The 18,758-nt window shown below is 55.3% G+C and overlaps 1 protein-coding gene across 4 annotated transcripts in view; it reads right to left on the bottom strand.

Annotated features, from left to right (window-relative positions):
• The window catches only part of Bcl9l (BCL9 like), a 28,073-nt gene extending 9,876 nt beyond the window's left edge, over positions 1 to 18,197 (bottom strand). Inside the window, exons 1-4 of one of the 4 annotated variants that reach the window (XM_051197252.1) lie at positions 17,328 to 18,197; positions 11,397 to 11,453; positions 1,925 to 2,026; positions 302 to 687 (exon numbers count right to left, since the gene is read on the bottom strand). In XM_051197252.1, coding sequence (XP_051053209.1) covers positions 302 to 687; positions 1,925 to 1,950 — 412 coding nt within the window. In that variant the 5' untranslated portion in view covers positions 1,951 to 2,026; positions 11,397 to 11,453; positions 17,328 to 18,197. Of the gene's footprint in view, positions 1 to 301; positions 688 to 1,924; positions 2,027 to 2,918; positions 3,186 to 11,396; positions 11,454 to 17,327 lie in introns of those variants that run through there. The other 3 variants (XM_051197253.1, XM_051197254.1, XM_051197255.1) reach the window with 3 other exon arrangements.
• Between the last annotated feature and the right edge of the window lie 561 nt (positions 18,198 to 18,758).

The raw sequence follows: 18,758 nt of genomic DNA, 5'->3' as shown, positions 1-18,758 counted from the left end.
TACCCAGGCCACCTCCCTCTCCCAATGTAGGGGCCTTGTTAGGAAGTCAGCAGATAATGAAATGAGAAATCCCATCATGGCTCTGTGGTCTGGCCCTCCATGGGTGACAGGCACCATGGCCAGCCCTACTCTGGAATGAATTGGTTGACTGATGGGACAGAGATAAGAGAAAAAGAAAGGTGCTAGGAACAATGCATATTGGATGGCAACATAGGATGAGAGTTAAGCAAGATGGTCTCTGGCCAGTTTGGGTCTTGGGCTGTAGATGATGCTAGCGTCTAGAGATGAGAGAACACAATACCTTTGGCCTCTGAATCCAGGGATGGAGTCCCAGCCTCCCGCTGTTCTCCAGAGTCTACTGACACACTCCGCTCACGCTTCACCTTGCCCTTGAGTGAGCTGAAAGGAGGCACCCCTGCTTGGGGGTTCTTCAGACTTGAGTTGCTAGGTGAGATCTGGTTGGCCTTGGCCCCATGGCTCCCCGCCCCCACACCCTTGGAGCCCAGGTTGCAGGTGGGTCCTTGGCTCACATTCTGGTGTTGGGATTGGGCCCCTCCATTCCCTGTCTTGCCATGATTGGTCAATTTATTTTCTGGGTGCATTGGCTTGGCTGGGGCAGGGGGGCAGTGGCCGCGAGGGGACAGCGGCGGGCTCCCTGGAGCTTCTCTCCTCCTGGGGTGGGGTAACCTGGGAGAAGGGAGGAGACACAGAAAAGGTTAATCCTTGGAGGAGTCAGGCATGTCTGGACTTTAGCTCCCTTGCCTCACCTAATGATGTAGGGTAGGGGGTGGCTAGGTGCTATCTTGAGACCACCTGCTATTCCCTCCCTCTGTGTGGTTCCTCAGATAAGAGCAGAGCCCTGTCCACCTAGGGGAGCGGAGATGGGAGCAGTGTTCCTTATCTCCTAGGCCCAATTCAAATGGAAACTAGGACTTTGAGTTGGCAGGATCTACCTACCCTCAGCCTCAGTGTCCACCAGCTTTCCCTAGCAGCCCCAGCTCTCTCTAGCACTTGATGAATTCTAGCACCTTCTAGGGTTGAAGACTCCTTCCAAGGCCCCAAACCTCAACTATGCTGTTCCCTAACACTAGCAGAGAAGGGCCACAGGACCTGTGAGTCACTGCTTCCCAGTCCTATTCCCTAGGGGAGTAGGAGAAAGCACAATCGAGAGTGGTACCCACTGGCCCAAAAGACTCTCCAGAGCCTGCGGGGCGGGCGGGCGGGCGAAGGCCTGAAGAGGGTGGGCCAGTAGGCCCTGAGGCAAGCAGGGACAGAAGGAGGGGGGAGGGGGTGGTACATCAAGCCGAGGAGTGCAGCTTGAAGCTAAGGATTCCTGCAGCCTAGGCTGCGGGCCCTTTAAGCTCCAGCCCGCTCCCCCCGCCGCCTCCCCCTCCCCGGAGACCTATTAATAGCCGCTGGAAAGATCACATCACGGGAGAGGATATTTATCCCCCCTCATTCCACACCAGCTCAGATTTATTTCAGCCCTGCTGTCCTGCTGCTGCCGCCTGGCCCTGTCTGCCCGATTCTCCTGGGGAGGAGGAGGCAGGCACCACCCCCACTCCAGCTCCTACTCTCACCAGACTGAAGCTGGAGGGGGCCATCACACCCCAACACTAGGATGGTGGGGGTCTGCTCTAACGGTTTTAGGAGGGAAGAGGTAGAAGGGACCAGAAGCAGCAGGCATAGCTAGCTGCCAGTCTCCTCTGCCCCCTGGGCCCAGGCGCTAAGGCTGGTTGCCAATCCTGCCTGGGGCCAGACGCTCCCACTCTACCTCCCTTTAGCCCACTGATGGCCAGGAAGCCAGGTGCCCAAGAAGCTCCTCTCCAAACCAGCAAAGCCTCACATCGTGGCTCTGTCACCATGGGCCCTTCCCTTCCCCGCTCTCCAAACACATATCCCACCCTCCGTGACACCCACACACCTTGTCTTGTTAGCCAGGATCCTCATGGCTCCCACACACAGTGGGGCTACGGCCCCTGTGCGTGCCCAGGGCCCAGACAGGTACTCGATACTGGAGCAGGGACTGCAGCAACAAGCCCCAAAGAGAAAACTTGTGACTTAGGGAGGGGGTGTATGGAGGGGAGGGAAGGGAGAACCCAACAGCCCCAGGACTAAGGAACTGGATAGGGTAGGATGGGATTGGGAAGAGAAGACTTCTCGATCCCAAAAACCAGTCCAATCTCTACTGCACCTTGTCCTTAGGGAGCTTGCAGTACCTACCAAGCTCTCCACCCACCCTGGACAACCCCCCCCCCCACAACCTAGGGCTGCAGAGTCAGAATTCACTAATAGGCTAGGTCGCAAAAGTGACGCGTGGGGCGACTTCGAGGTCTGCTCTGGCCCACTGGGGGACTCCCGCTCCCAGACACGCCCCTCACCCAGGATTCGGGAATCCCTCACGCCCCGCCCCAGCACTGCGCCCTGTCCCCGGGCGCTGTAGCCTTCCAGGGGCCGGGGTGGGGGCAATGCCCTGCCCCGCCCCCAGCTCCAGGCCTAGCCCGTGCCCATCCCGGCAGGCCCGGGCGGGCAGCAAGAGGCCTGGCGGGGCCCCGGGGCTGCAGCTGGGCTCTTCTGGAGACCAGTAACGCTGGCTCAGATTCCTCCCCGACCGCAAGAATGCAGGAGCCTCCCCTCCCCCTCCCCTGCACCCCCACCCCGCCCCCTTCGGCAGAGCCCGAGTGTAGAGACAGAGCGAGCAAGGAGCGAGAGAGCCAGCAAGGCAGTGAGCGAGGGTGAGGGAGGCAGACAGGGCTGCAGCGTGGATCTCCCGGGCCCACTGGAGGGCGCGCGGACAGACACACGGACAAGTCCCCCAGGGACTGACTGGGCACTAGCCGGCCGGGCAGACTGGGCGCGCGGAGCTGAGGCGTAAGAGACCCACAAGCACCCGAACTCTGACTCACACGCACACTTACAGCTCACACGTGGACAGGGAGACAAAGACACGCACGGAGCCCAGGAAACTAGAGACGCTCACGGCCAGCTGGCGGAGGTGTGCACGAGGGACTGGGCAGTGCGAACCAGCAGGAGCTGACGGGCGGCCTGGGGCTTACAGACACCCCAGCCGCCCAGCGCAGTGAAAGCCGGAGGACTCATTGAGCAGATCTGAAGACTGAGACCCAGAAACAAGGGAACCATAGAAAGTTGAGCCCGACAGTCACAAAGAATACACAGAGGGCCATAGATACACCAACAAGCTGACTTACACAAACACAGACGCCTCACCCAACCGCCCCCTGCTCTGTCCCCTTTCCCCGCCCCCAGCGGTGATCCCGGTAAAAGGTGGGGGAGGGAAAGGGAGGAGTCTTGGGCCTTAGAGCTTCTTCCCCTGACAGGTCCAGCTAGACACACCCATGCACACTCCTGCTCCCTGCTCAGCTGTGGGAAGCTGGGCTGAGACCTCCAAGTAAGGTAGCCCTACCAGGTACTCTGTGAGGTCTGAACTTAACTTAGCCCCCGTGGAACACTGGCCTTCCCTACTCCAACTCTGTACCTGGAAAAGAAGGTTCCAAAGTTCAGGCAGTGGCCGCTTGCCACTGCCTCCTCTACCACTACCACCACACACACACACACACACACACACACACACACACACACACACACACACACACACACAGAGAGAGAGAGAGAGAGAGAGAGAGAGAGAGAGAGAGAGAGAGAGAGGCACGGAAGATCAGAGGCAGGAATCACTGGGGAAACCAGTGGAGAAAACCAGCCTGGTCAATGGTGGCCATGAAGCTTAAGCTCTCACCTTCATCCCTGGTTGGTTCTTCATGCTAGCTATCCACTTTCACAAAGAGGAACTGAGGTCCAGAAAAAGAAGGTTGTATTCTCTTGGGTCACATGACAGTATGGGCAACCAGGACCCCCCATTCCAGGTACTACAGTGTTCCCTTGGAGCCATGACTGTTCATCTCAGCCTAAATCAAATCGGCCTTCTTGCATGTGAGCCCCAGAGCCTATCTATCACCTGTGAGGGGGGATGGGAATGCACAGGGCAAAGGCCATCTACTACTTTCTGTTAAGAGTCTCAAAAACCAGAGACTTAGCCTTGCCACAGTGACTCACACCGGTAATCCTAGCTGTTGGGAGGCTGAGGCAGGAGGATCATAAGTTCAAGCCCAACCAGTGTTACAGAGTCAGTTCCAGAACAGCCTAAACTACCTAGCAAGATTTTGTCTCAAGACTTTGCCGGAAAAGCTACCACAGAGGAAGGAGGGGGGGGAACAAAACAAAAACTGTAATAATCCAGGGAGAAGTTAGGAAATTAGTTCTCTTCAGTGGTCCCACTGAATCTTAAAGGTGTCCCCCAGGACTCTACCTCCTGCTCCCAACCAGCTACAAGGCAAGCTGAGTCAGGCATAAATGAGTCAGGACTTCATTTCACCTCCCTGTCTGCCCTTCAGGAGTTGGCCCCAGCTCCCAAAGACCCCTCTCCCTCTACACTCCTGGATGATGTCTGACATGTAGGGGAGCCTTGGGAGGCAGGAGGGAGACGGTTGGCACCAAGCCAGAAGCCCCTGGAGATGTGGCTTGTCAGGAAAGGCGGGAGCTTTGGGAACACAGAACTCAGAGTGGGGAAAGGTGACACAAACAGGGAACAGGTGCAAGTCACCTGAGTAAAAGGCCAGGGGCAAGCCTGTGAGAATGTGCCTGGAGCAAAGTAGGCCGAGGCCAGGCATGACAGGCACAGGTCTGTGGTCCCTGTACATGGGAGGCTGAAACAGGATCCAGGCCAGTTTGAGGACACTTAAGGAACTTCTAAAACAAAAGGCCTGAACTGGGGCCACAGATTAGGGTTAGTGAGAACACTCCCAGTTAGAAGAAGGAGTCAAGGAAGGCTCTATGGTCAGAGACTTCAGGTGTTTTGTACCAGCTGTTTAACACAGCTGTATCCCAATTGGGCCTGCATTCTGCCTGTTCCCATGCTGGGGGTCTGCATGACCAGACCAGCCAGCCCACTAGCCTCTCTAATCACAACCATCTCAGGGAAGCCAGGCATTGTGGCTCAGGAAGCTGAGGCAGGAGGATTTCTGTGGCTTCAAGATCAGCACAAGCTACACAATGAGTTCCACAACAAGGTACAGTAAATCTTACTGTATGGATCTCTACAAATAAATTCTTATGCATGGGTATGGTGGTTTACACCTTCAATCCCATCACTTGAGAGGTAGAAACGGGCTGGCTTTCTGTAATTTCAAGACTAGCCCAGGCTACATACCAAATTCCAGGCCATCTAGGACTATGTAGTAACCACCACTCACTCAACCACCACCACCACTACCACCACCAAACAAAATACATACATTTACTTCAGGGCCAATGATGTCATCAGTAAAGTAAATACTTCATCAGAGGACCTATGTACAATCTTAGCAAGACCAAGGAAACCAAAAACAAACAAAAGTGAGAAATGCTTTGGAGGGCCCATGTCCCTGCATGCAGTAAACAGAGACTTTCAGAAAAGAAAATGTGTTATGTGAGGACAAGGCCCTTGGCCTCTGGCTGAGGGATACTGTCCTGATCCCCCTTCCGCCTGGGTGTCAGGACTCCCCTGGTTCTCAGAAAGCCTCTTCCAGAACTAAGTTGCTCCCTCTCCCTGAGGTGGTGACTCACTGGGGTGGGGAGGTCAGGGATTTAGAGGGTAGCTCAAGGAAACCTGCTCAAGAATCCAAGGTGTTATCCTGATGAGAACTCTCTAGGTGGGGCCTTCTAGGGCTGGGGGTGGGAGGTGGGTTGGGGTCCCCTGGCCTGGATTCCTAGCAACAACTCCCCTCCCAGGAGTTCATGCAAATAAACAGTTTTGCTTGGGAGGTTTTACCTGGGAGTTTCCAGCCAGCCCATCCTACCTATAGCCCCAGGATAAGGTCAGCTGATCCTAATCCTGCAGGACCATGTAGTCTGCTGAGCCTAGATGAGCTGTGCAGGATCTTTGCACAGAGCGCCTGTGGGGGATTCTTCTTCTGGACCACTGGCCCTCTGAAGCTTGTGGGGACAAGTGGCTTTGCCGGAACAGGCCTAAGTCCACCTCACTTCTCTTGGCTCTTTCAGCCATTACCCATGAGTCCACACCTCAGGAAGCAATCATGCCCCAGGCAGTAGGGTGCCCCCAAAAGACTGCTGCCCAATCCCTAGCTACTCCCTCCCCCTAGGGAGAGGGGTGGGGAGGGGTGGGGGGGCACTAGGAAACAAGACAGGGCAGGAAGCCCAGGCAAGCAGCGGGCACTCTGGGCCAGGCACAAACAGCCAACACAGGAAACCACAGCCCACCCCCGCCCACCCCACCCGCCCAAGGCTCTGGGAGATGAGTGCCAAAAGTCTAGTACCCTGACTGAGGCCAGGGCCAGGGGTTAGCCCAGGGCAAAGGAGGTACCCAAAGCCTTCTAGACTGCTCTGCCCCAGACTCTATCTGGGGAGGGGGAGAGGAAGCTAGGCTGGCAGAGCTGGTGCTGCCTCTTTAAATCCACCGAAATCCTGAGCTAGGCCCAACCCATCTCTAGTTTCACAGGAAGGAAAGGAGTGCAGGAGCCAGTACAGCAGAAGGCAGCGGCTGGAATTAGCCCCACCGCCCAAATATATCTGGGCTCCACTGCCACCCCACTGGCACTTCCTGCCCCCTGGCACCTGCACCAGAGTGGGGGTAGGAGAGGGTCTAGGTGCTACTTCTCTCTGATGGGAGGCCCCAATTTCAGGAGGTGGCCTGCTGCTGTTTGGACAGGCAATGACTTCTCAAGCCAGCATGCCCACAACAGGGAAAAGATGAGCCAGGCAGCTTCCTGGGGGCCTTTACCTGGTCCCATCTCCCAAGGGGTTAATCTGGCCCCTATTTAGGGGGGCATGGGTGGCTGAGGAACCTCCTCCAAACTGCCTGGCTACTGGGAACAATGGGGCCATTGTGGGAGGAGTGGAGTGCGGGCAGGCTGCTGGCACAGCCAGCACACCACGGTGGCAGCGGGACCTCGCCCAAAGCCTGCCTGCCTGCCTGCCTGCCTGCCTGCCTGCCTGCCTGCCTGCCTGCTGCACTCTGCTCTCTACTCCAGGTACTGCCAGGGGCAGACACATCCTCCATCCCTTGCCTTGCCTGCCTGGCCCAAGCTCTTGGCACCAGCAGCACCTGGATGGCCATCTAACCCTGTCTTTGTTGACATGCGGATAGCCATGACCCTCCAGGAAGCAGGGGCTTCTGGGCCAGGGCTAGTGGGGGGGGGGGTGACATGACAGGATGTGTGCCTGTGATCCTCCTGCAGGCCAGACAGGAAGGCCAAACTGGGTTTCTAGTGTCAGTCCTGGCACCCTCAGGCAAGAAGGGCTTACAGGACTGTGAGAGCAGTGACAGGCAGGGTGTCCTGTCCCAAGGCCTCCTTTCCTATATACCCATCCCACAAACCTTCCCTCTGAGAAGGTAGGATGCCCACTGCAGCCTTGACCAGGGTGGGGACCCTGGCAGGCATGGGGCAACAACAGAATGAGAGTCTGCTTGCTATCTGTAGTTGGACGGATAGCATGCCAATCAATCATGCCACTTCTAAACTGTAGAACACTGGCCATCTCTTCATCCCTTTGAGCCTCAGTTGACTCACAGGCAAAATTACAAAGTGAGGTCTTAGCAGAAATCACCTAAAAATGTCTATGACGCATTAGCCCTCAACAAAGTTCCTTGGGCAATCTCTCTTTGCTAACATAGTACCCAAGAATGTGGCATGCCATGAAGGTATATTTGTAATAAGGCACCGTCTAGATATGTACCCTATGAGTATCCAAGCAAGCAAGGCCCATGGGCATCATTTTAGTGGTGCACAGAGACATGACTTTTCTTTGCCCTCTTCCAACATGGTCCCTGAGCATCCCTGAGTTCTCCAACTTTCTCTAACCAAGAGAATGGGTGTAGAGAGCAGTTATCCATAGCTCTCTCAGCTTCCAGTCTTACTCAGGAGGTAAGTGAAGCCCTTCTAGTGATCTGCACCCCCTCCAGTCTGTGTTGAGCTGGGAGGAAGCATGAGTTACTCTCTTGCCATGGTTCTCTGTAAAGAGTAGAGAGGGTCTTAGAGAGAAAGCACAGTGGACAAGTAGTTCTACAGGACAGGAGGACCCAAGGAGGAAGCCCTGTTCTCTTCTCAACCAGAAAGGGCTATACCTCTCAGGGGGGGCCTCACAAGCCCACAAAGGGTTAACAAGGTCCTAAAAATAATCCTGTTCCCAGCAGGACCCGCTGATCAGAACCCTCCAGCCATCTGTTCCCATTTTCTCCTGTTCACATTGGAACATCTGAAACCAGCCCCAGAGCCCCAGCCTGATCCCAAAAATAGCCCCAGCCTGCCCAAGGAGCAGACCCAGAGGCTGGGCACAGGACACCACAATTCAAGAGCTAAGCACGATGGTACAGGCAAGATAAATCCTCACCTCCAAAGCCCACGGAGCAGGGGAAGTCCTCAGTCCCAGAAGGTGGGCAGTACATCATGGGGGCTCTAGACCATCCCTCTTAGTTCCAAGGCCACAGAGAGCAGCTGCTAGACAGACTGGGAGCCCTGTAAGACTCCCATTTTGTAATCCCCAGGAGATCCTAACCACCTGTCGGCAAGGCAGAGATCCTTTCTTCTGTGGGTAATCTAGCTCAGCCATCCACTCCAGGCTCCTCACCCAGAGGTTCCCAAGCTCCACCCCCTACCATCCCAGCCCTAACCCACAGGCACTCATATTCCCTCCTGCTGACATCAGGCAAAGATTTCAGGGGTATCCCCCTGGATGTCAGGGATGCTGGCTAGCTTCCTTCCTTGCCTCTCTGTGAGGTGCTGGCCACGCTTACCTCATCTCCAGGCAGGGCCCCTCCACATTGGGAAAATGTTCAGGAAGGAACCCCAAGCCCAGAGACCAGCCTAACCACTGTCAATCACTTCACAACTCCACACTACCATATTTCTCCCTAAGGAAGGTCCCTGACTTCTAGCCCAGGAAAGAGAAGGAGGCCATTGAAGCCATTTAAGGACAGAGAATCTCCTTCGGCCCTATGAAAGAACAGAGCTGCTGGGGACAATGGGAGGGGCTCCAAAACTAATGCAAACAAACAGCTTGGGGGAGGGAGGAGGGCTGGGCCCAGAAATGTGTGTGTTTGGAGGGGGGTCCTCAGAACCCAAGTCTTTTTCCAGGTCTAAGGGCAACTACAAAACTTGCAATTACAGCATTAGCCAGCACCAACAGTGGGGAAACTGAGGCAACAAGGTGAGTATTGCCAGGTATGGAGGCCAAAACAGAGGCAAGCAGAGCTCTGTTCAAGGCCAGCCTGATCTACAAAGTAAGATCCTGCCTCAAAATACAAAAATAAACTGGGCAGTAGGTGTGCACACCTTTAACCCTAGCACTTACTCAGGAGGCAGACGCAGGTGGATCTCTAGAAATCTGTGGCCAGCCTGGTCTACAGAGGAATTCCAGGACACAAAACAATTTACTATGCAGCTAAGAATGGCCTTGAACTCATGACCTTCCTGCTTCTACCTGCAAAGTGCCAGGGTTATAGGTTTGTACCTCCACACCTGGTTTTCATCCAGTTTATGTCGCCCTGGGTTGAACTCAGAACAAGCATTCTATTAACTGAACTGCATCCCTAGTTTAGCCTTCTTTTTTTTTTCCTTGTTTTCTCAAAACAAGGTTTCTCTTGTAGCATTGGAGCCTGTCCTGGAACTCACTGTGTAGACCAGAGATCTGCCTGCCTCTGCCTCCCTAGTGATGGGATTAAAGGCGTGCACAAATCCCACCACCAGGCTTCTTAGTTTTTGGAGATAAGGTCTTAGTTGCTTAGGCTGACCTTGAACTTCTGAGGATGGGGAGATCCTCCTCAGCTACTAAATAGTGGCTCTTCCTACCACCATAGCCAGCCTTGAAAAATACTTTACTTTTATATTCTTGGGGTGTTTGGAATTTGCTGATCTGTTTGTCTGTTTGAAACTGGTTATCACTCTGTAACTCAGAATGGCCTCAAACTTAAAGAATGACCTTGGAGAGATCCTCTTGCCTCTCCCTCTTAGTTATTGGAATTCCCATGCCTGGTTTAGAAAGCCCAAGATACATAAATTACCATTACAAGACCAGAATTGGAAGCTCAACACTCCAGTAATCGGGTTCTTAGCCATGGCCCTGTGTAGATGCTGCATGGAGTCAGCTGAAGGCCCACTCAGGCCTGGCCTTCATCCCATGCACCCTCTAACCCCCCCCCCTAGGTCTGATGGGTACTAGATCCTGCACTAAAGGCCACAGTTCATGCCTGGGTAAGAGATCAAAGAGAACCCTGAACCCTGTGGCCTCTGCACAGGTGCCCTGCTGAGCCAGGCCTAAGCTCTCAAGAGAGCAAAGCTCTCACACCTCCCCAGCCCCACCCACCCCCATCCCTTACCTCCTCACCTATCCAGGACCCTAACAAAGTTAGCAAGGTCTCAAAGCAGGCTTCCAAGGCTCTAGCACAAGCTCCTGCCCAAGGTTAAGAGAAGTCCTGCCCCCTCCAAGCCCCAGGTGGGAGGCAAAGGTCAAGTGGGACTTTCCAGAGAAGACTGAAGTCCAAGCCCCCCTCCCAACCCACCTGTGCCCGTCCTTTCCACTTCTTTCACTGCTCAAGCTGGAAGCAGGGTCACTACCCTGCCCTAACGATACTGGCCTCCAGCAGCGAAAGTGGGGGGGGGGGGAGGAGATTAGGTGAAGGAACTAGACATTCTCCCTCAAGAGGAAAGTCCAGGAAAAAGAGGCACTTCCCCCTGGCTGTCCCTCCTTCCCTTCCCAGGCTTTCTCTAGTCAGACAGGAGCTCACAAGAGTGTTGTGAATTCAGAAGAGTTGTCACTAAGTAAGGAGGGAGGGGAAGGAGGAGAGGAGCTCTCTCTCTCCTCTCTCTCTCTCTCTCTCTCTCTCTCTCTCTCTCTCTCTCTCTCTCTTGTGTGTGTGTGTGTGTGTGTGTGTGTGTGTGTGTGTGTGTGTGTGCCTATGGAGCCAGGGCAGCAGAAACCACACTATGGTGGTGGCCAGTGGCCACCCTGGATTTGACTCAACAAGTAGAAGCCAAAGAAAGCCAAGGAGCAGGAACAAGTAATTGGGAGGACTAGAACATCTACCTTTAACTGGACAGTCAAGTCTCCCACCTCCAACCAGGAAAAGGGACTTAGAAAAGGCTGAGGACTTTCCCTGGCACCCAGCTTAACCCTTCCCTGTCCAACACACCCCTCACCCCAGTATTCTAAGTTGAAGGCTATTTACCCACCCAGAGACAGAGGGGAATGCATGAAGTCGGGGCAGAAAGCCAGGAGGAGGTAGCTCAAGAGAAAAAGCCAAGCAGGAGGCTAAGCAAGGGCGATGCCACTGCAGACAGGGATGGGGAAGCCACAGAAGAAGAGCTCACGCACATGGACCAGCTCACCTCTGAGTAATGTGTGTCAGGTTCAGGCTCAGGGGTGTGGTCTGGGATGGGGGCTCCCTGTGGAGAGATGGTCATAGCTAAAAGTCCCTGTCCAGTAACCTATGCCCTGACCCTCCCAGAACCCCAACCCCACCCCTCCCCACCATAAACACACACAATTTACAGACAACCTACAGCTCCAGGAAGTCTCAGAGTTGCTCAAACACCCCCCCACCCCCCCTTTGCTGTGGACTGGCCAGGAGCCAGGGCTGACCCAGCTGCCCTACCACACCACTCCCCCCTCCCTGTCCTGGAAGCAGGAAGAAGGCACTGGAAGACCTCGGAGTTAGTTCCCTGAGAGCTTGGCCCCACAGAAAGAGGGAGGGGTGGAGGACTCCCACGACCTGGCCTTAAGACCTGGGGGGAGGGGTGGATGAGGCTAAAGGATCCCAGCTTCCAGAACAGTCACCCCCAGGTAAACGTGTGGCAGGGGAAAGGGCTTAGGTTCCTGTGTACCTATGTGGTCTCCTTGGCTACAACCATGGTCCCTTGAGTCCTAGGGACCTGATCTAAGTACCAGGGCCTGGGGTAAGGAAGGTTAAGCAGTTTAGTAGTAGGCACTGGGTGAAGCTCCCAGAATGGGAGGGAGGCTGGTGGCTGGGCTCAGTTTGTACTGGGGGTCAAAGGGGAGTTCTTTTCCGAAGAATTCTGGGAGAGACGCCAACTAGAGCAAGCTGCTAACCACCCCTCCTCCCTCTCTCTCTTGCAGTACTGGGGTGGGGGGGTGTCCCTGCCAACCAGACTTAACCCTCTGCAGCCTGCATTGCTCCTTGGCTCAAATGGGGCTGTTAGAAGGGGACCTCTGGCTGCACCCAGCTTCCAGCCACAGAGAGGGCAGACTGCACAATGTGCCCTCCAGAAGGGGGCTGTCTCCACATGGTTCCATCTGCACCACTGCCCTGCACCATCTAGGTGGCTTTCCTAGACTCCCTAAGGTGTCTGAAGTGATGCATGTCTCAGAGACAAAGAGTGAGAAACAAACCAAAAATGCCTTGCCAAGGCCCTCCCCCTGCTGGGTCCCTGAACACTGTACCAACGTGGGCCTCTACTCCTCGCTTCCTCCCCTTCCTCCCACTGCACTGGGGATCAGAAGCCACTGGAAAGGACAGCGAATGGCTATCCTATGCCTGCCTCCGATGCTGTCCCCATAGGCCCTTCAACCATATAAACAACCCCTGCCCGTTCTCCTCCACACTGACATCTGCACGTACTTCCAGAAAACCAGCCTGAGATTCTAAGATGGGAAACTGAGTCCTATTGAGGAATCATAACTTCTCAGTGACCATGTATCCCCATATAAATATGCTCTCATGCTATCAACACTCAGGCTCTAGTCAGAAGAAACAAACAAACAAAAAACAAAAACCACATTCCGAATCTCTCCTCCTGTAGAACCTTACCATTAGTAGGAGGGAATGAAGCTAGACAGCAGTAAGAACTTCCCTGGACCAAGGCTGCAATGGTCCACCCCAAATGCCTGGATTACAGGCCTCTCTGCTTTTTGCTTGGAATTTAAAAAAAAAAAAAATGGCTTTTGGTTTGGGTTTTTTTTTTGTTGTTGTTGTTGTTGTTTTTTGGGGGGAGGGGGGTGTTCAAAACAGGGTTTCTCTGTGTATGTCTTTGGATCCTATCCTGTAACTTGCTCTTGTAGACCAGGCTAGCCTTGAACTCACAGAGATCAGCCTGTCTCTGCCCCCTGCAGAGTTGCAGAGTGCTGGGATTAAAGGTGTGCACCAGTACCGCCCAGCTAGGGATTAAATTTGGGGCTTGTTTTGATAAGCAACTGTAAATGGAGAAGTCAAGTTTTCTGAACCTGATACTCACCACCAAACTCCCAGGTAAATTGTGACTGATTGTTCCTGGTCTCCAGTGAAGGAGGTGACCCTAGAGGCAGAAGGGGCCTGTTTCCTCAGACACTAGGCCCCCTTCACAAGCCATCACTACACCCTCAGGACATAAGGCTGCCTGGTACTGCTGAGTATACAAGGCCAGAGCCCCTGGCAACAGTTTATCCCAGCTTCTCTCCACTCCACTCTCTCTCCAAGGCCTCAAAGCTGCCAGAAGCTTGGGCCTCACTCCAGGAAACCTCCCCTATCAAAGGGCAGAGGACTCCACGTCCCAGGGAGCTGCAGGAGACCTGTGACTGACTACACCCCCCAGACATGTTCCCAGGGTGGAGGAGGTGGCAGAACAGATGCAAAATGTAAGCCCACATCAGAGACACACCTCCAAACACATACAAGTGAGAGACAGGCAGATATACTCTCAAGAGACCTCCTAAAAATAGCCCAAACTTTCCTTAAGACCCAGGTAAGAGTGGCATATTCAGAGAGAGCTCAGGAAACAGCCTGACATCAGCCAGTCACACAGAACTACTGACAGACACACCCACTCCAGGACAGCAGAGCCACGGCATACAAAGTAATACAATTTGTGTTCATGGGCAAGCACACAAACTCAAATGGACTACCTCAAGCAATGTACAGCGTAAAGTCAAATTAGGAGACAGTTGCCAGTCAGGAGACAGGGAGAGGAGTCAGAGGGGTGGCAGGCAGAGAAGCACTCAGGATTTCAAAACAACCCCAGTTTCGAAATGCTGGAAATGCTGGATTCAGGGCCATTCCTGAAGCTGGGGAGGGAGGGGGAGGAGAACATAGGCCAACTTGGAGCTGCGGGGGCCCAAGGAGTAAAGAACCAGACAGAGGTGGTTCAGCCAGTGGGTAAGGGGACCCATAAAGGGCTACCAAGTTAGGAGCAGCAGCTGGCCTAGAACCAAGAGGAGAGGGCCCTGCCTGCTGGACAGAGGGCAAAGGAAAGGCCTCTATTGGCTTTTGCCACTGACAAGAAAAGTGGGGACCCAAAGGGAGCCTCCACTACCCTTCAGGATTGCAAATAAAAGGCCTCCACACCTCTTACCTACCCACAGAACAAGGTGATCCCCCCTTCCCTCCAGAACAGTAAGGGTAAAGAGACAGCAGGGGACAACTGCCCCCACACCCAGGGAACATCTCCTCCCTAGGAGTCTTCATGAGAAACTGCCTCAGTTTCCCAGGAGTACCCCCACACCCAGGAAGTCACCTCTCCCTGGTAGCCAGAATGTCCTCACTGTCCCTCCCCCAACTTTCAGGGAAAGGGGGGGGAGGGGGGAGGGAGAAGGTCAGGCCAGGCTGGGGGTGGGGTTTTGGCCCCAGCCCTGGCACCCAGCAGAGGAAATTCCAGGCTGCCTTCAGGGCCACCCATCCAAGTGACATGCAGCAAACAGTTCTAAAGCTTCAGGGCTATGGCCTTTTTCACCTGTCCCCTCAGCTCCTGGCCCTGGCCACCCGGCCCTACAGTCCCAGATCTGGAACTCAGAAGTCCAGACTTGGGGAAATTTAGTAATCCCTGGAAGAAATGCCCAGCCCTGGAAGGAGCTGCTACCAAGCTCCTTGGACGAATCTGTGCCTCTCTTCAGATCCCTGGGGGCAGTGTGGCTATGGGTGCGCAGCTGTTGGGGCTGGCAAGCAGGGGCACAGATGCCAAGCTACAGCAGCCAGGCGTTCAACAGGTTGAGCCAGTCCCTGGAACAGCCAGCCCCACCCCAGGGAGAGCGGGCCTGGCAAAGGCTCCCTGCCTGGGGCACCCAGCCTGTACCGCTTTGCTCCCACGGCTGCCCACTTTCCCACGGTGCCATCCCCCTCTATCCCCTCCCCAAACCAGGTCAGCACCCAAGCAGTGCCCAGGGCTTTGGTACAAGGAAGCAAGGGATGCCATTTCCCTGTCATCCTTGGGTGCCCAGGTTCTTCAGGTACCTCACTATCACCAATGAGACACTCAAGGAAAGTAAACAAGGCATCAGGGCTATATCGGTCCCCCACCCCCACCCCCACCTGGGCTTCCTTTGATCCCAGGAAGACTGGACACAGACACTCTGGCTCCCTAGAGCTGCCCCAGGGTGCTGGGACACAACTTCAGCCTGAGGCAGCACCAGAGGCGGGGTGAGGGTGCCCTCAGCAGCTTATCTAAGGTTCCCTGGATGAGGATGCAGGGTGACTGTTGACTCCCTCCACTTAGGCCAGAGCTTCTGCTGTTGGCAACCTGATGCTTCCACTCCCACAGCACTCCAGAACTCTCGAGTACCATCCCAGCCACATCCCCCAAAGGCGACCAGCCCCCTATGTACCACATGTCTTTTCCTCTCAAGCAGGTGCCAGGCATTTTAGCTGAGCTGCCAGTGCCACCCTGCCACCCACTAGGTCGCTGGCCAGTGCCCTGCATGGTTATTGAAGTTGATTGAACCCCCTACCCCATTCCAGCCTAAGGCTTCAACATAATCTAGGTACTGGGAACTTGCTAAACAAGCATAGGTGCTATGTGAACTTTGAACAAGTACTGATGCTCTAACTCCAGATTTCTGGGAGCCAGCAGCCTCTTCAGGGGTTCTCCACCAGAATCCCAAGAAAGAGCAAAAGGGCTTAGCAAAGAAACCCCTGCAGGGAGGCAGCCAGAACCCCAGTCCTCAAAGCCAGGTAGGTGGACCACCTGAGGGAAACAGTATTTTCCTTCCTGGTAGCAGAGTCTGGCTTCCCTCCCTGCTTTCTACCTTCCACCACCTTCACCCTGTCCTGAGGCTTCCAACTGTGGGGCCTGAGAGCTGACTGAGCATGCTCTGCCCTGGAGCCATGAAATCATGCTCTGGACCAGAGAAGACAGGCAAGCCCACGCTGGGGAGCAGCAAGGAACTCTGCCCCAAGGAAGTGACTGTCCCCTGCAGAGGCTGAGGAGATGGGGAGTAGGCAGTGGAAGTATTGGCACTGGTGGTGGTGTAGCAGATACAAGACAGGCAACATTCCCAGGGAACACACAACACCAAGCCGTTCAGTGGGAGGGAGGTGGGGCAAAAGATGGGGGGCGCAGATTCCCCCCTTCCAGGGCTCACACACATTGAGTGCCCACACAACACTACTTTCTCCTAGAGCAGAAGTCCCCCAGACAGGACATGAACATATACCCCCAGCAGCAGACAGAAAGAAGGAGGGAGGAAGGGGGGTGTCAGAAAAACCCGGAAGGAAGGAAGCTGGACAGACAGACAGAAGCTAATCCTTGCTTCATTGCTCCAGAGAGATACACTCTTGACTCCCAAACTTTGAGGAATGTTCTATTTCTCTGCCTCCAAGAGAGAAAAAGGAAGGCCGGATCCCCTGTTCCCGAAAACCAAATTCCAGCAGCCTTCATATAGGACCATACTCTAGCCATGCAGGAGGCCTAAGTCTTACTTCTCTTCCTCAAATCTCCCCTCCCGCCTCCCAGGAGCTCCTTCGGATCCAGGAAGGAGTCACCATCCCTGGGCAGTACAAGGAAACCTCCAAGGAACTGTGTGACCGCCCTACCCCCAGCCAAGCCCACACCACTCAGAATCCTAGGCAGGGGAGGCTCCCACGGCTCAGAGGCAGTGCCTGGGGGCAGAGGATGACCCCAGCTCTCACTCTTGTCCCAACCTTCTTCCCGCAGGAGGCTCCACGAGTCAAAGGAGTAACGCAGAGGTGCTGGGACCCACAGAGTTAGTGAGCCCAAGAGGGGGGGACTACATCTCCCAGAAGCCCCCAGGGCAGAGTTCCTTGCTCCAGCTGGCCCAAGGCCGGCCTTGTTCTCTGAGCTAAGGTAGTAGGGTCCCCTGGCTGCCCCTAAACCCTTCTCCCGGTGCTCCAAGGCTGCCAGCCTGGTCGAGGAACTAAGAATATCCTCTAATGACCCAGGAGGAATCCTCCGCTTCCTAAACAGTCCCAGGGTGCGTGCTAGAACGAAGGAGACAATCAGGCTGAGCTTCCCCTCCCCAATTTAAACTGGATCTCGCTTGGCGCGCTCCTGGTGGCCTGACATGACTTTAGCCCTCTGCCCCAACCCGACCCTCACCTCGCACTGGTTGGGGGTCCTCACGCCAGGCCGGAGCTGGACGCCATAACCAGGTCAGGGTCGGTGGGTGGACTGGGATCCTCCAGCAGGACAGTGGAGACACGGAGAAGGCGAGCAGGCGGTGATCTTTTGGTCCTGGACGCCTTGATCTCAATACCAGCCTGGCCCGTGAGCAGGTATCCGGGAGGCGCTGGTTGCCTGGGTTCCTGCCTCCCAACCACCGGGCATGATCATGGGCGCCGGCAGCGGCGGGAGAGCTAGCGCACCGCCCGGCCGGGGCTCCGGGCTAGGGTCTCGGCCCAAACCTCACGGCTCCGGTTGCTGCCGCTCCTGCTCCTCCTCCTCCCTTCCTTCCTTCCTTCCTTCCTTCGCCTCCTCCTTTCACTTTCCCCGAGGCCCGCGGGGACGGCGGGCGCGGGGCGGGGAGGGGGCTGTCTAGGCGCTTATTGTTGGTCGAATGCTGAGGGTCCAGGTCGCAGCCCCAGGGCGGCGCGGCGCCAGGGGACCCAGGCGTGCGGGCGTCCGGCCGGCTGGCTCCGGGCGGCGGCGGTGCTGCAGCGGCCCCGGATGCGGGGCATGTCCGGCCACTGGCTCCGCCGCGCGCCGCCGCCTCCCCGGGCTCCCCTGCACTGCCGGAGCCTCGCTCGCCCCTCCACTCGGCTCCTCTCCCCAGCCTGAATAAGCATCAGGGCTCTCTGGCTGCCTCCTTCTGCCTTCATACCAGAGCCGGGAGAGGCCCCTGTCAAAATAAGAGCTCCCCCATCTCGCTCGACTCCTCGCCCAACCCGGCTCCCCCAGCCTCCCAGTGGTCTGACTCGGTAAGGCGCCCGACCGGCTAGCAGGAGGCAGTTTGCCCTGGGCAGGGAAGGGGCCTTCCAAGTCACCTCTCCTCCCCCCCCCCTCCCGTTCCTGAAGACTAGGGAGAAGTACCCACAACACCCGAGGTTACGAAGAGGTCTGACAAACCTACCCTCCTATCTGCACGGCTTGGAAAGAGTGGGAGTTGCCTGGACACACACACACACGCACACACACGCACACGCGCACACACACACAAATGCACACACACACACACGTTTCCCTCTTTATTGTACCCACCCACATCCATTATGCACTGAGAGCACTCCCCCCTCCCCCTGAGGACATAGACTGAATATTTTTTCAATTAAACCTTCAGCAGTGCAAATTAGATGCTAAGAAAATGTTTGAGGAAATGAAACCTTTGTCCCTAATCTCAAAAGGCTTCATAAGTACATTCACAGCACACACACAAACATGAGCACCTTCCTATGGGACAGTAGACACATGGAAGAAGAAAAAATTCTAAGCAGTTTCTAAAAGAACATCCTATGTTATCTCAATGGTTACCACAAACCTACAGGAAAGGTGTTATAATATAACCCCATTACACAGATGAGGAAACTGAGGCTT

Source organism: Phodopus roborovskii, unplaced genomic scaffold (assembly GCF_943737965.1).
Source record: "Phodopus roborovskii unplaced genomic scaffold, PHOROB, whole genome shotgun sequence".
Lineage (NCBI taxonomy): Eukaryota > Metazoa > Chordata > Mammalia > Rodentia > Cricetidae > Phodopus > Phodopus roborovskii.
Note: the sequence above shows the minus strand (reverse complement) of the source record. Positions and strands in the feature narration are given on the sequence as shown.